The sequence below is a fragment of the Tasmannia lanceolata genome, unplaced genomic scaffold (genome assembly GCF_043159265.1).
Source record: "Tasmannia lanceolata isolate RefF3 unplaced genomic scaffold, GAP_Taslan_0.1 ptg000012l, whole genome shotgun sequence".
In the NCBI taxonomy this organism is placed as follows: domain Eukaryota; kingdom Viridiplantae; phylum Streptophyta; class Magnoliopsida; order Canellales; family Winteraceae; genus Tasmannia; species Tasmannia lanceolata.
Window position 1 is genome coordinate 53,633,127 of NW_027518689.1, and position 17,425 is coordinate 53,650,551.

At 38.3% G+C, this 17,425-nt stretch overlaps 1 protein-coding gene across 1 annotated transcript; it reads right to left on the reverse strand.

The window, feature by feature from the left end:
* Positions 1-16,441: 16,441 nt before the first annotated feature.
* Positions 16,442-17,077, reverse strand: LOC143888942 (uncharacterized). Its single transcript, XM_077393322.1, has 2 exons — positions 17,057-17,077; positions 16,442-16,879 (listed from the first exon to the last, which is right to left on the reverse strand). Exons 1-2 carry the CDS (start codon positions 17,075-17,077, stop codon positions 16,442-16,444), a joined length of 459 nt encoding a protein of 152 aa, XP_077249437.1.
* Positions 17,078-17,425: the final 348 nt, after the last annotated feature.

The following is a 17,425-nucleotide window of genomic DNA, read 5'->3' on the forward strand; positions in this document are numbered from 1 at the left end:
TTATCTTTTGATTTTTCTATTTTAGGGTCGTGAATCCTGAGCATGTTCAGAATAGGTTGTCAGATGTAAGAGCTTTCTCTTTAAATGAAATTGGAAGTCCCAATAGTTCACTTGTGTCTATTTCTTAAGTGTGCTTCTGATCTTAAAATAAGACTCATTCCTCAAATGAGGACAAAATTGACGAAACTCCACTTGAGTCACAACGATTATTTGAACAAGAGGAGGAGCGCCAATCTCAGCCTTTCAAAGATGAAATTGAAATGGTAAACACTGGCACTGAAACCTTGATCCAGTAAATGCCGATTGAAAATACATTACCCTCTGAATAGTGTGAAGAATTGGTAAACCCATTTTGAGGATAAAAAGATGGTCCGGTAAGCGTTACCATTAATGCCAAGAGAAAGACCCAGATAGAAGGTTCAAGAAAGAATGAAGTGAATATCATATGCTATGCAAGGGGCATAGAGTGGAAACAACTTTCATATTTCCAATCAATGACCTTGGTTCTCAAATTCATAACATGAAGCCATCAAATTCGAGATAAGAAGTTCAAGAGCAAGCATTGAAAAGTGATCATCAGATATCAAGAGTTACAAATCCATAGATGGAGGATGTCGAAGAACAAGTTTCGCTCTATGAAAGTCGAAGGCGCGTATTAGAATCTTGAAAGAAGAAGATTTATTATCTCTTACCTGGAAATGCCGTCAAACTCTGTAAAAAAAAAAAAGAAAAAAAAAATAATCAGTACCAGAGGGACTCTGGTAAACTAGATCGACTCCCAATCTGAACATCGGAAGGCCTCCTTTGGCCGAACAAATCCCAAAATCAGAACCCAACGTCAAAAGAATACCGGTTTACAAACCCTTCGAGCCTGAATGAAATTTTCTTGAAAACCCGTCAAACTAGGGGCATTCGCCCCGAACTACGCGAGACCTGATCCCTACACTGGGGTACGTAGGCAGCTCGGTTAAACTGAGTTCGGTCAATTCAAAAAAGAAAAGCAATTCAATCAATCCAAAAAAAAAAAGAAATTCAATCCTTTCAGAAAAAAAAAGGGGACAAGTTCCTAAAGAAGAGAAGTCAATTATTCCAGAAAGAAGAAAAAAAAAGAAAAATCAATAAACTTTCGAACAATTTATCTTCAAACTAGGGGCATTCGCCCTGAACTATACACGACCTGATTCCTACCTTGGGATATGTAGGCAACCTATTCACAGGTTCGGTCGAAATCTTTGTTGAACCTTAAGCCATTCTTTGAAAAGCCCTATCCTACCTATAAAGTCCTTCCGGTGTTCAGAACTAATGATCTAGGTCCCGAAACAAAAAAAAAAAAAATGATGATGAATAAAAAAAAATGGAGTTTGAAGATCTGCTAGACTGAAAACCTGAAAGGGCGGTTTAGGCAAAATTTAAGATCATTCCCCTGTTAAGTTGAAAACCTGAAAGGGCGGCTTAGGCAAAAGCTAAGGGGATAGCCTGCTGAATCGAAAACCTAGAAAGACGGTTCAGGCAAAAGTTAAGGCTACCACGGTCCGCCAAGTTAAAAACCCTGAAGAGGTGACTTGGTCACGGTAAGAGAATCATTATAAGAAGGCTACAGCCAGTATCAAGACTGAAGATCAACTGAAGTTCAAGCAAATTTATAAGAAGGTTACAGCCGGTATCAGGACTGAAGATCAATTGAAGTTCAAACAAATTCAAGTGACATCCTCAAAACTGGGGGCATTGGAGCTAAGCAATCCTAGGAGTTGTAATTAAATCATTGAGGCATTACTGTTTTAAGGAAAAAGTCCAGTGTTTACCAATTGAAAAAAAAAATTCCTTGAAAGGATAGACTTACCAAATAAAACGTTAACTAAGTCAGAAGCATTACTGTGTCTGTCAGTGTAGTTAATCAATCGTTGTTATTCTATGTTCACTCCTTTAGAGCTCCTCAATCCTTTGAGTAGTGCCTTTTATCTAAGTTTTCTATTTAAAAAGAGTCAATCGTCATCCATATGTCCAAATGATGCAACTGTCTCGGTGAAGGAGGCCCGGCCTCGTCAGCTCCCTGCGATTGTACCTGAAAAAGTTCGAGAATCTAGTCAAACAGCTATATTTCAAAGATGATCAACCCAGAAGAATTCAGAAGTAGAAACATCAGAAAGCCCAGCTTCCGTAAAAAGATCATACCCCAGGAAGGCATCTTAAGCTTGGAAGAGCCTCAGATGCAATGATGGTCGAGCCAATTTCTCAGAAAGATGAACCGTTAAAATTCAGAATTTCCTTCCAGTTAGTTAAATACTATCCTGGTCAAGAAATGTTTATCTAAACACCTATCAAGAGGCAAGTCCCACTTTTCCATGATTATATCCAAGAGAGCCGTTGTTCTAGATTACCAATTTTAAGTGTCTTGTTCAAGGTTTCAGTTATCCAAATCCCCAAAGACAAGACCAGCAGTCTCTTTGAGAAAAATCTTGTTGAAGTTTCATAAAAGTGTTTCTAATCCATTCTTGTTAGTAATGGTTCTTCGGTTTGCCGTTTCATCATTCGTCAAAGTCCTAGTTTCCGATATCTTTGTCAGGCACGATCTATAACATCCTCGATTTCATTAAGTTCAAAAAAAATCAAAAATTCATCAAATCCAATCCTATGTCAAATTCAAGTTCATGAAAAATCTCTAAATTCTTCGTTATTGAATTCATCAATCAAAGCTATCTTGTTTCTTTGAGCCTGTTTGTGAACGGTGCCTCTTTTCTCGAGTCCATTTGTAAATGGTCTCGTCTTCTCCTTGAACCCGTTTGTGAACGGTGTCTCATTTTTCTGAGTCCATTTACGGTCTCATGTCCTCCTTGAGCCCGTTTGTGGACGGTGCCTTATTTCTGAAAAATCAAAAATTCATCAAATCCAATCCTATGTCAAATTCAAGTTCATGAAAAAACTCTAAATTCTTCGTTGTTGAATTCATCAATCAAAGCTATCTTGTTTCTTTGAGCCTGTTTGTGAACGCTGCCTCTTTTCTCGAGTCCATTTGTAAATGGTCTCGTCTTCTCCTTGAACCCGTTTGTGAACGGTGTCTCATTTTTCTGAGTCCATTTACGGTCTCATGTCCTCCTTGAGCCCGTTTGTGGACGGTGCCTTATTTCTGAAAAATCAAAAATTCATCAAATCCAATCCTATGTCAAATTCAAGTTCATGAAAAAACTCTAAATTCTTCGTTGTTGAGTTCATCAATCAAAGCTATCTTGTTTCTTTGAGCCCGTTTGTGAACGGTGCCTCATTTCTCGAGTCCATTTGTAAATGGTCCCGTCTTCTCCTTAAGCCCGTTTGTGAACGGTACTTCATTTTCTGAGTCTATTTGTGAATGGTCTCATGTCCTCCTTGAGCCCGTTTGTGGACGCTGCCTTATTTCTGAAAAATCAAAAATTCATCAAATCCAATCCTACGTCAAATTCAAGTTTATGAAAAATCTCTAAATTCTTCGTGGTTGAAGCTATCTTGTTTCTTTGAGCCCATTTGTGAACGGTGCCTCATTTCTCGAGTCCATTTATGAATGGTCTCATGTTCTCCTAGAGCCCGTTTGTGAACGGTGCCTCGTTTCTCGAGTCCATTTGTGAATGGTCTCGTCTTCTCCTTAAGCCCGTTTGTGAACGGCGCCTCATTTCTGAAGTTCATTTGTAAATGGTCTCATGTTCCCCTTCATCCCGTTTGTGAACGGTGTCTCATTTTCTGAAGTTCATTTGTAAATTGTCTCATATCCTCTTCAAGCCCGTTTGTGAACGGTGCCTCATTTTCTGAGTCCATTTGTTTATGGTCTCATGTCCTCCTTGAGCCCGGTTGTGGACGGTGCCTTATTTCTGAAAAATCAAAAATTCATCAAATCCAATCCTATGTCAAATTCAAGTTCATAAAAAAAAAAAAACTCTAAATTCTTCGTTGTTGAATTCATCAATCAAAGCTATCTTGTTTCTTTGAGCCCGTTTGTGAACGGTCCTCTTTTCTCGAGTCCATTTGTAAATGGTCTCGTCTTCTCCTTAAGCCCGTTTGTGAACGGTACCTCATTTTCTGAGTCCATTTGTGAATGGTCTCTTATTCTCCTTGAGCCCGTTTGTAAACGGTGCCTCGTTTCTCGAGTCCATTTGTGAATGGTCTCGTCTTCTCCTTAAGCCCGTTTGTGAACGGTGCCTCGTTTCTCGAGTCCATTTGTGAATGGTCTCGTCTTCTCCTTGAGCCCGTTTGTGAACGGTACCTCATTTTCTGAGTCCATTTGTGAATGGTCTCTTATTCTCCTTGAGCCCGTTTGTGAACGGTGCCTCATTTCTCGAGTCCATTTGTGAATGGTCTCGTCTTCTCCTTAAGCCCGTTTGTGAACGGTGCCTCGTTTCTCGAGTCCATTTGTGAATGGTCTCGTCTTCTCCTTGAGCCCGTTTGTGAACGGTACCTCATTTTCTGAGTCCATTTGTGAATGGTCTCTTATTCTCCTTGAACCCGTTTGTGAACGGTGCCTCGTTTCTCGAGTCCATTTGTGAATGGTCTCGTCTTCTCCTTAAGTCCGTTTGTGAACGGTGCCTCGTTTCTCGAGTCCATTTGTGAATGGTCTCGTCTTCTCCTTGAGCCTGTTTGTGAACGGTACCTCATTTTCTGAGTCCATTTGTGAATGGTCTCTTATTCTCCTTGAGCCCGTTTGTGAACGGTGCCTCGTTTCTCGAGTCCATTTGTGAATGATCTCGTCTTCTCCTTAAGCCCGTTTGTGAACGGTACCTCATTTTCTGAGTCCATTTGTGAATGGTCTCATATCCTCCTTAAGGCCGTTTGTGAATGGTACCTCATTGTCTGAGTCCATTTGTGAATGGTCTCTTATCCTCCTTGAGCCCGCTTATGAAAGATGTCTCATTTTCTTCTTTTTTTTTTTTAAAAAAAAAAAAAAAAAAAAAAAAAAAAAAAACCGCTTGAGAACGATCTTTTTTCTTTCTGTTCGGAATCCATTCGAAAGTGGTATCTCATTCTCTCGTTGCTCGTTTGTGAACGGCACCGCATCAGGATTTCTTATTATGTTCTAATTCTAGGATTTCATTTAGGGCCTTGCATTAGGTAGTAAATGTTTGCGTCTAAGTTCCGTTTTGTGTAGAGTCTTTTGTCGATTAAAGCTACGCAAAATGGTTCTGTCATTTTGACTTTGGTATTCAATGACTACGTCATCTCTACCAAAGAGGGGCATCTGTAGACACCCCATTTTGCTCTACCTTAATCGATAAAGAAATTAGGGTTTGTTTTCTGTCGGTTTTCCAATGTCTTTCTTTCCCGCATCCGTTTGTTACATTTCTAAATATTTTTGGTCGTTTCCGTCGTGTTTCGTATTTTCCCGCTAAATGTTGAGAAGGATTATTCAGAAAAATCTAAACCAGAGAGAATTGGGACCCGTTTGGTGGGCCCGCATTGGGTGCTTCGATTAAATTTGGATCGAGAAAGTTGGACCCATTTGGTGGGGCCGCATGATGCATTTTGATTAAATTTGGACTCGTTTGGTGGGCCCGCATTGAACATTTGTTTAAAATCGAATCAACCGAGGGCCCACATTGTGGGGCCCGCGTTGTGGGGCCTCAGTGGGGCCTCTTGTGAGGCCTCTTATGAAGAGCAATGATGGTAGCTCTCCACTAAGACAACATGATGGGCCCTCCACTAAGAGCAATAATGATGGACTCTCCACTAAGAAACATGATGGGCCCTCCACTAAGAGCAATAATGATGGACTCTCCACTAAGAAACATGATGGGCCCTCCACTAAGAGCAATAATGATGGACTCTCCACTAAGAAACATGATGGGCCCTCCACTAAGAACAATAATGATGGATTCTCCACTAGGAGGGACAACATGATGAGCTCTCCACCAACATATCTCTCTCTCTCTCTTTCTCTCCCTATATATATCTCCCTTCCCATCCATAAGAGGGGAGGAAAGAAAAAGAGAAATTTATCTTCCATTATCTCTTTCTCTTCCATTATCTCTTCTAATCACTCCCTCCAATCCCTTTCCTCAATATATTCTTCCATCCCTCTCCCTAATATTCTTCTTCCATTATCTCTTCACTCCCTCAATCACTCCCTCTAAACACTCCAGAGAAAGCGAAAGACGGCGGAGCGGATCGGCGGCGGCAGGATTTTTTATATTTTTTTGGATTGGGCGGAGATCTTCACCACAGGTAGGTGCATTGTTCTCAAAATATTTCTGTATTTTTCCGAATTTTTCTGATTTTTTCCGCAAATTGTGTTTTAAAAATGGAAAACTCTTCAAAAAACATCTTTTGACGAAGAAAAATTAAATTATATACCAAACAGATTCTAAAATTAATGGAATTTCGTGGGAAAATAATATGTTACTGATTCATTTTACCATGAATTTATAAAGATTTTTGGAGTTTATTTGGTATATTATTTAATATTTTCTTTGAAACTTATCAGATTTTAGGAGAATTTTTACTAACATCAGATCATCATTAAAATTCATACAATTTTTACAGTAGTCTTATCTTCCATATTACTTGTTACTGTAAAATTTTCGTGTTATTTGGATCTGTTTTAATATGGGATGTAGTGTTAATTTATAATCTGGTCTGGAAATTGTCAAATCCGAAATTGGTAGTAAATAATTTCTAAAATTCATGAAAATCTCACTGCATGCTATTTTGATTCATATAGTATTTCTGTAGAAATTTCATAGAATTTAGAGTTATATTTCTACTAGTTGATGTGTTAATTGTGCAATCTGGACATTTAATAGTTTAATCAAGATTAAATGTGAATTTAATGTAAAAATATGCAAAACTCATCCTGTAAGCTACATACATTTTCATCTTGCTGCTGTAGAAATTTCAAATCATTTCGAATTTATTTGCAACAATTTCACTTGTAAAACCGCTCATATGCTTAAAATTGATAAAATCCATGGAAAATTCGAAATTAATTGAAAATCATATAAAAATTCCTAAAGAACTTTAAAATTCTGTCACATGTTCACTCCTTAATCCATTGAAACAGAAATTTTAGGATCTTTAGATTTTCCTGGAAAAATGGCCAGTGCATCCATAATCGTATCCCAATTGCAACTTGATCTTTGACAATTTGAATATTTAAGTTATAGCATGTTGTTGGCTCCGAGGTTATTGTCCACGGAAATCCTGAGATTCTGCCAGGCAATAAGATGCTATAACCTAAGTATTAAATTGCACAAGGAAAGAGCGCACGATTCCCTCCTTTGGATGCCATTCAAGGCCGAAATTGGTGAACCCTAGAACCATTGGTAATCCTTAAATGTCTAGAAACTAAAAATCTTCGAAATCTGAAACTCATTAACCTCGAGAACTTAAATCGATTTATCTTGTGTCTTTCGGAACCATTGGATTATGGTTTCCAATCTAAGAACCATTAGAGCCCAATTTAGGAACACTGGTGTCGTGCCGTGTCCTAGGTTTTAGGGAGTCCTAGAGTTAGGAGTCCAGCCTCATCACGGACGCTTGCTATGAATAGCAACCGTACCATAGGTCTAGTTACACTAGTCACCCAATCTTTCCTTAAGACAAGCCTAGTAAACTAGGATGTAGGCAAACCTGCATTAGTCTAAGGAACAACTTGCATTTAGATAAGAATCATACAGCATCTTAGATGAAATCCTAAGATAATAAAATCCTCAACTTGAATTAAATAATTCCTCTTAAAACTGTTGAAACAGTCAAATCCGTCTAAGTCAGTGTCCTAGTTGAGTTAGGCATATGCATATGTAGCTTAGCTTAGGTGCACCGAACTACGTCGACTCTGATCCCAGTGAGGCTTGGGTACGTAGGCAGCTTGGATGTCTGACGGCATACCACCCGCGAGTCGGCACCACAACAAATTGTGGTGTTTTGTATATTAATTTTCTTGTAAATACTTAATCAAATCAGTTAGGGTTTTCCATGAAATTAGAATTCTAGGAGAACTTTCACTTAGAATGAATCCAGACAAATTAATAAATCAAGATACACATCTAGGATTCACATTGAAATTAGATTCTAGGATGCATGTCACTTAGTTCGCACATTAACATAGAGTTGAATGAGCCATTTAAAATAAATTTAAAAGAGTTAGCTTTTGGAATCGAAGACCGATTATCGGACAAGAATGGTGCATGTGGTGGATAACTCCCCATACCTTCCATTCTCGTAACCAGGTAGCGAGTCTAGATTTCTGGTTAATTATGGGTCCTAGATCCCACATCTAGGTGGCGACTCTGTCAGTCTCTTTCGTGTGGAATTCGGATTGCCTTAGTGATCCCAAGTCCACAGGAAAGACGAATTCAAATCAATATTAAAATGCACACGCCAATCGCGTGGGAACGAGAGACCAAAAGAGAGAGCGCGCGGCGGCTCGCGCCCCACGCACCTCTCGCGGGATCATGTCCCACAGTGCCCAAGCTTCCCAAGAATAATATTCCAGATCCATTTCGAATAGTTACATTGAAAGAAGAGATGGTTAACAGATTCCAGATCAGAATTACATAAAATACAGCTCTTGTTTACAGAGGGGTCCAGGAATGGGAGGTTATCAGTGGTGCTTAGGCCATTTTTGAGAGCTTTCCAAGAAACAAGAGCATGCCTTGGAATATGACAGCTGAACCAAATTCTTGAGGCCCAACCAGGTTTAACAAATTTCTGTCTTGTGACTTCCCACCCACTTTTGGCGGTGAAAAGGCCATTACTGTTTGGTTTCCAAATAGGGAGGTTTCTAGCTGTATCATTGAAAAGGACTTCGGAAAGAAGGGCTTTTTCTCGGGTGAGAGATCCGATGTCCAGAATAGGATTCCAAGGTCCATCAAGATGAATTTGGCCTATGGAAGTCAAGGATGAAAGGGAGGAGACAGTATTATGCCTGGGAATGAGGGATGATAAAACCCCCCGCGGATGCCATGGCTGGTTCCAAAAGTCGATGTCGGCTTCATTTCCCACCAAGTAGCAGATATGGGGTTTAGCCAAATCCCTGCTCCTAAAGATACTCCTAATCCCCCAGAGTTTTCTTTTACTTAAACAGGGCAGTGACATGTTTTGTATGTGAATGTTATGTATAAATATATGTATATGCATATGAATGTAAGTATCTGTGAGTACTCCACAACTAAGATTGTTGTTTTGTTCGAAGCACTTAGTAGCTAATTTTGCAGACATATACACTCATAGTTGTGGACTTTGTTTGATTAAAAGCACTTAGCTTCTATTTTATTGATGTATACACTGGTTTGACTCTTCAATGATTTAGTCCTTCACTGGTTTAGTCTCAACGGTTTATGTGATTTACACATTGGTTTCGTCCTTCAATGATTCTGCTCTCAACTAATTCAGTTTCTCACTGATATATTTGGTTTATACAACATTTTGGTCTTGCACAGGTTTAGTCTGTAATTGCTATCAACCCATGAACCTACCCCTATCAACCTATGAACCTACCCCTGTTTGTGTACAAGATCAACCCAGGAATCAGCTTTTGTTTTTCACAGATTAAGCCCTTTTTCTTCCCTATATGGTTTTGAAATTTTTTTTATTGCCTGCTTTATCAGATAAAAATATATATTATGGCATAGTCAAAAAGTAGAATGTGCTTTGGTCTGTGCTTGTAATTTGTACTGAGATATGTAACTTTAGGTGAACATGTACATTCGTTGATTCATAATTTGATCATTGTTGTGAACATGCAAGAACATCTTGAAATTCATAATAGTATTTTCATGAATCTTTGGGAAGCAATAGACGAGAGGCTTATTTACTACAAATTCTGCTTGGGAACCCTCTGCAAGAACATCCTGTTTGGCCCTACTGACAAGGCTATTTGGAAACCCTCTCCTAGTGGCTTATTTACTACAAATTCTGCTTGGGACTGTCTTAGAAACCACCACCCTCCATCTCCCTAGTGGAAAGTTATTTGGAATAAAGGCCACATTCCGAGGTATAGCTTCATTGCCTGGCAAGCCTTACTGAACAGACTTAGTACTCGCGATAGACTATACTTCTTGGGCCGAAATAGTGACCTCAAATGCCCTTTATGCAGAGCTGTTCCTGAATCCGTCGATCACCTGTTCTTTAATTGTTCTTTCTCTTCGTGGATATGGCGTACTATCACCTGGAAATGTGGATATAGACGAAGACCTCACAAGACTCTTTTAAAAGAAGAGGAATGGATCCGCTGCAATTTCAAGGGTGATGGTCAGGCTTCAACCCTCATTAAGGTGGGTTTCTGTACTGCCATCTATATGATCTGGTGCGAAAGGAATAACAGAATTCATGGCAAACCTCCAAGACATAAACAGCTCATCCTCCAGACCATCCTTAGTGCTATTCGAGGTAGAATGCTTCATCTCCACCTAAATGACATAAGGAACCCAAGAAATATAAAAACTGCTGAAAGTTTTGGCCTTGCTTGTATCCAAAAGGATCAGATTGCCCAGTTCTGTTCTTGGGAATGTCCTAAAGCTAATTGGTCCAAACTTAACTCTGATGCCGCCCTGGTCAATGACAAAGCTGGGCTTGGTGGGATTATCCAAAACTGGCATGGGGATACTCTAGCTCTGTACTCTATCAGAGCTGATGTTGAGGACATTCACCTTCTTGAAATGAAGGCAATTTATTATGGTATCAAGTTGGCTGCTGCCAAGGGCTGCCACAATTTGTGGATCGAATCTGACTCGCTGATATCTGTAAATGTCATTCTTCATCTTTGGCAAACCCCCTGGAAGGCTATCCCAATCATTCACAATATCAGACAAATCCTCTCCACCTTTAAGGAATGGCATATCTCCCATAACTGGAGGGAAGCAAATGCGGGGGCGGATTTTCTCTCCAAACCTTACTGCTGCTGTGAAGGTGATGACATTCACATCCATCTCATCCCCTAAGACCTTAAAGACATTACCTCCCTCGATGCTTCAGGGACCTCCTACCCGAGATTATAAGGATTCTTTATGTTTATCACCTGGAAGACTTTGATTGCCTTCGTTCCTCTGGCTCGTTTCCTCATCTCTTGGATCTTGTTAGTGCCTTCTTGGGCCTCTATATTTATGCTCTGTACTACTGATTTTTCCTTGTTTGGTCCTTGGTCCTTCTGTACTAGGCTTTTTAAGCCTCCATAGCTCCTTGTATTTTCTTTAGTTCTTTAATGAATTCTGGTCGGGGTCTTGCCTAACCCCTCTTTACCGATCAAAAATAAATAAAATAAAATAAAAAAAAATAAAAAAATAGACGAGAGGTTTCAGTGCAAGTGTTGAGTCTGAATTTCCAATGACCATATGGATTTTAAATCTTTAATAAAGTCATGATAGACAGTAGGTTTATCTTAATTTATTGGATAATGTTATCTTGCTAGGATAAAAATAGATACTTGAATCTTTACTTGTAATCGGTTTAAGAATAGAGATGTTGATACTTTTGATATTTATGCTCTTTTGCTTTGATAAGTTCAGTACTTGATTTTCATTACATGATCTCTTTTATTCATGGGTTAACTCATCAAATATTACATCCTTTGACCATTTAAATTTAAATCATTTGCCATTTGTTTCATAGTAATGTACTGACTATTGCTTTAGCTTCTTTATGTCATGAGGTACACATACTCTGTGGCTTTGGATCATTGATGTATTATTCATTACAGGAAAGTAGTCATATATTTTTTTTAGTCAGATGCATGCTTATGTTGTTAGAGTTACCATTCTTATTTGAAATAGAAACAATTAGAGTTAAGAGTATTTGCTCTCACAGGGCATGTTTGTAATGAGGGAATGAGTTGTCAATGTTAAATGATGGTTTAAGTATATGCGCCTAACTGACTTAATTCCTTATTAGAAAGTGACGTTAGCTTAAGCATGCCTCGTTACTTATATAACTCTAGTTCGTTAACTTGTTCTTTAATCTTGTCTTAGTTTCTACTTTAATATGATTTCCAAGCCAGGCCTTTGAGTTATATCGTGATAGGAGTTTGGCTCTAGTTCAAATTTGTATTTTATGCTAAAACTTTCGACCTGTACTGCCCACTTGTTTTGTTTTGAGGAAGGCATAGTACTTACATGTTTCAGATAAATTTCATAGTTTCAGTTTGGTTTCATCCCATTCATGCTTGAATTGTATTTTTCTCTTACGTATTAGACAAATTTTTTTTTTTTTAGGGCAATGATAGCGATAGTCGGAGCCTCCCCTTTAGAGAGACAATTTGTGTCCCTATAGAGCGAGCCTGGCCTCAGGGGACTTGCTTAGTCCAAGTAGTGTTCCCCTCTCTATTTAGTGGACTTCTCTAGTTTTTTAGAAGCCTTTAGTGGTAGTTCCTTTTCCTCATTTAGAAGACCATTGTGGTCTTATTAGCGAGTTCCGTGCTAGGAGACACACTCTGTCTCATTGAGGTAGTTCTCTTTTAGAGACAAGCCTCATTTTGGACCTACCCTTAAGGAGGTCATTTTAGTTTGGTAGAGAGTATACCCATAGGAGGTATGCCTTGCCTCATTTATAGAGCCCCTATTTGGAGACAAATCTTGTCTCATTTAGAGGGTTTCCTTTTTTAGAAGGCTTACCCAGCCTTATATTAGAACGACTCATTTTAGAGAGTCTTTGACTCATTTCCTCCTTTAAGTTGTAGTATTAGAGAGCCTTTGGCTCATTTATCCTTTTAAGGATTTTATTAGGGAGTCTTTGACTCATTCGTCCTTTTGATAATGTCATTAGAGAGTCTTTGACTCATTTTCCCCTTTTCTTTAGTTGTTTTTAAGAGTTTCTTCATAGTATTGTTATTACTCTTCTTTATTAGAGACTACTACAGTCTTATAAAAGCTTTGCTTGTTTGTGATCTTAGATCATCTCATTACTTTTGATAGTTAGCTTATTCGGTTTAGGGGTTTCTCCTGTTTGCCCTAGGGTTTGGCCCTAGGGTTTTGCTTTGTATGTTCCCTCCGGTCTTTGACCAAAAGGGTGAAATCAGAAATTTAAAATCCAAAAACATGTTAAAACATTTAAAAATCCAAAAATATTGAAATATCTTAAAATTCAAAAAACATTTTAAAACATATTAAACTCAAAAACATTAGAAATTTAAAACATCAAAAACATTAAAAAAATATCAAAAGCCTCAAATCTTTTAAAGTGTTGAGTGTTTTAGAAGTAGTAATTAGGAGAGTTCGTTTCGAACTACGTTGGCTTGATCCTCTTTCACGAGGTACGTAATGCAGCTTGGGATCTTTATCCCAAGTCCAGCCAAACCTTTAAAAATAAATTTGTCAAAGCTTCCAAAAATGCAAAAACTTCTTCAAAACATTTTTAAAAGAGATCTTCCCCTAGAGTTAAGAGTCTGTCCTAGCCGTTTGGTTTGTTTTAAGAATTAGGAGTCTGTCCTGATTAGTTTGATATGGTGTGTCCTGTCGTGTGAGTGTCCCTAGAGTTAGGAGGCCTCGAGTCGATCGGTTAGACATTTAGTCGAACCGATGGCTAGACTAGGAAGCATATAGTCAGCCCATGGTTTTCATTAGGTTGCACAGCCTAGATACACATAGGTTATAGGACCCACTTGCATTAGCTTAAGGCTAATAAACTTGCATTAGTTAGGACATATAGAGAGTCCTAAAAATTACAATTCACATGATTTAAGCAGTTATACAAAAAGCTTTAAAAATCAGTCGAGTCTAGTGGCTCGAGTCTAGGTTAGTAGTTCTAGATGGTTAGGCATTGTAGTTTAGAATAGGTCATCGAACTACGTTGACTCCGATTCTTCCCGAGGCTGGGATACGTAGAGCAGCTGGGATGGACGTCCATCTTGGTCCGAGTCAGGTCGCATTAGAGTTAGGATTTGTTCTGTCCTGTCATATATATAGGATTGATTTGTGTTTTATGTTTTGATGTGTTTTCTTACTTTTTTGTACTGATCCTATACCTTTAGCTGTAGCTTGCATGTGTTCGCACATCAGAACTTAGACACCCATTAGGCATGTCACTCATAACCTAGCTATGCTTAGGTGACACATCTTTCATTTTATTTTATGTGTGCTTATTATCTTTATCCTCAGGAAGTGCATGCTTAGGTAGACGACTCCTGAGGATTGTTCCCATTTCACATGATTTTTACCCAAACTTCTTTGGAGTTAATAAAAATGGCATAAGAGACCAAGTGCTTACACTCGGACGAATTGGGGGTGCTCTCAGACCTTCCCCATTCCTAACCAGGCACGAACCCATATATATTTCTGGTTATCCATTGCACAGAGGATTTGATTTTAGGGTTCCATGGCATATCCATGGATGGCGACTCTGAGTTTATTTTAGGTATGTCTTGGTTTCGAGCCTTGGCTCCGGATCGAGACATATTTCTTTATTTTTATATCGCCACTTGTGCTATGCTATGAGGGCGGCATCCGTTTCGAGAGTTCCTTGGCAGAGCTCTCCTTCACACGTGGATGATCCAAAGGGTGTTAGGGACCCGTTCCCTCGCCTCTATCTCGGATCAGGGTCCACACCTAGAGATGATGTCAACAAGCTTTTAGCTAAGTTTTGAGATGAGGATGAGATGGTATTCAATCTTAGATTTAGTTGATGAAGGATGGAGATTGAAAAAATATAAAGTTTCTTACTTTAGAAACTTTTTAAAACATCAACCTTTTAGACATAGAAAATCCTAGAGAAGGTGTCAAGGAGTTTTTAGCCAAGTTTTGAGATGAGATGAGATTGAGATGGTATTGAATCTTAGATTTAGTTTATAAAGGATGGGGATTGAGAAAATAGAAAGTTTCTTATTTTAGAAACTTTATAAAACATCAATCTTTTAGACATAATAAACTCTAGAGACGGTGTCAAGGAGCTTTTAGCGATGTTTTGGGATGAGGATGAGATGGTATTGAATCTTAGATTTAGTTTATAAAGGATGGAGATTAAAAAAATTAAAAGTTTCATATTTTAGAAACTTTATAAAACATCCATCTTTTAGACATAGGAAACCCTAGAGATGATGTCAACAAGCTTTTAGCTAAGTTTTGGGATGTGAACGTGTTGGTATTGAATCTTAGATATAGTTGATGAAGGATGGAGAGTGAAAAAATATAAAGTTTCTTATTTTAGAAGGTTTATAAAACATCAATCTTTTAGACTTTGTAAACCCTAGAGATGGTGTAAAGTAGCTTTTAGCCAAGTATTGAGATGAGGATGAGATGGTATTTTTAATCTTAGATTTAGTTGATGAAGAATGGAGATTGAAAAAATAGAAAGTTTCACATTTTAAAAACTTTATAAAACATCCATATTTAGACATGGGAAACCCAAGAGATGATGTCAACGAGCTTTTAACTAAGTTTTGGGATGAGAATGAGAGGGTGTTGAATTTTATATTTAGGTGATTAAGTATGGAGATTGAAAAAAATAAAAAGCTTCTTATTTTAGAAACAGTATAAAACATTAATCTTTTAGACTTAGTAAACCCTAGAGATGGGATGAAGGAGCTTTTAGCCAAGTTTTGAGATAAGGATGAGATGAAATTGAATCTTACAATTAGTTGATGAAGGATGGAGATTGAAAAAATAGAAAGTTTCTTATTTTAGAAACTTTATAAAACATTTATCGTTTATACATAGGACACCCTAGAAATTATGTCAAGGAGCTTTTAGTTTAGTGTTGAGATGAGGATGAGATGGTATTGAATCTTAGATTTAGGTGATGAAATATGGGGATTGAAAAAATAGAAAGTTTTTTATTTTAGAAACTTTATAAATTAACCTTCTTTTAGACATATGAGACGCTAGAGATGGTGTCACGGGGCTTTCAACCTAGTTTTAGGTTGATGATGCGATGGTTTTGAATCTTATATTTAGTTGATGATAGATGGAGATTGAAAAAATAGATTGTTTTTTATTTTAGAAACTTTATAAATCATCAATCTTTTAGACATAAAAAACCCTAAAGATGGTGTCAAGGTGCTTTTTGCCAAATTTTGGGATGACGATGAGATGGTATTGAATCATAGAATTTTTTGGTGAAAGTTGGAGATTGGAAAATAGAAAATTTCTTATTAGAAACTTTATAAACTATCCATCTTTTCGACATTGAAAACCCTAGAGAGTGTGTCAAGGAGCTTTTAGCCAAGTTTTGATATGCGGTTGTGATGGTATTGAATCATAGATTTAGTTGATGAAGGATGGAGATTGAAAAAATGTAAGGTTTCTAATTTTAGAAAGTTTATAAAGCAACAATCTTTTTAGACATAGGAAACCCTAGAGATGGTGTCAAGAAGCCTTTAGCTAAGTTTTGAGATGAGGATGAGAATTTTTTTTTTGATGAGTAAGCAGGGGTTAGGCAGGACCCCAACCAGGCATTAGGAAATAAAAAGAGTTACAACTAAGGGGGCTGATAAGCCAACAAGAAGGGAACAAGCTCCCAACAACAGAGAATCCAAAAGACAGAGATACAAGTCATGGAGGATTTACATTCTACAGAACTCAATGCCACTCCTATCAGTATCCAGGAGCTGAAGGAGAGCCGGTGGAGACAGGAAAGGAGGGATATCTATCCCTTTGCAAGGGCATTTCCGTTTGGATAGGAAGTCTGCAACACTATTCCCTTCTCGCCAAATGTGAGAGATTCTCCATTGGAGGAATAGAGATAAGAGCTGGTGGATTTCCTGAATACGGTGGAAGCATCTCCAAGGAATTTTAGAGATTCCATTGATCACATCAGCTGCAGATTTAGAGTCAACTTCCATCCAGATTTTGTCAATACCTAAGAATGCGGCCAGCTGCAATCCTTCAAGGACAACACGAATTTCCAGAGCAAGAATATCCTCCCCCTCCACGTTAGCAGAGAACATGGAAACAAGGAATCCATTGTTGTCCCGAATTACACCGCCAATACCACCTCCTTCCTTATCCAAAGAAGTGTCGGAGTTAATTTTAAAACACCCTTGAAGCGGTTTAATCTAGGAGAAGGCTTGAGGAGGACAGATCCTAGGGCATAAGGTACAGCCAAAATTGGAAGCTATAGAGAGATTGCTTTGGTTATCAACATCCTCAATCTTCATGCCCTGAATCTTTGATCTTACCAGGGAAAGAAGATCAGACATCAGCACTGTGTTTGGACGAGAAATATTGTGAAAAACTCACTGATTCCTCTCAATCCAGATTTTGTAGATTGATATGCTTCAAAAGCTATATAGGCCAATTTAGCTGACTGGCCAGCACCTTTAAAGTTGGTAGCAAGCCATTGCTCTTCCTGAACAAGATCAGGTTTAGGATTACGTCTGTGCCCGAGCTTCACAAGAAGAGATTTCCAGATCCATTTCGAGTAGCTACGTTGGAAGAAGAGGTGGTTAACAGTTTCAAGACCTGAATTGCATAAGATGCAACTCCTGTTAACTGATGAGTCCAGGAAAGGAAGATTATCAGTGGTACTTAGGCCGTTGATGAGAGCT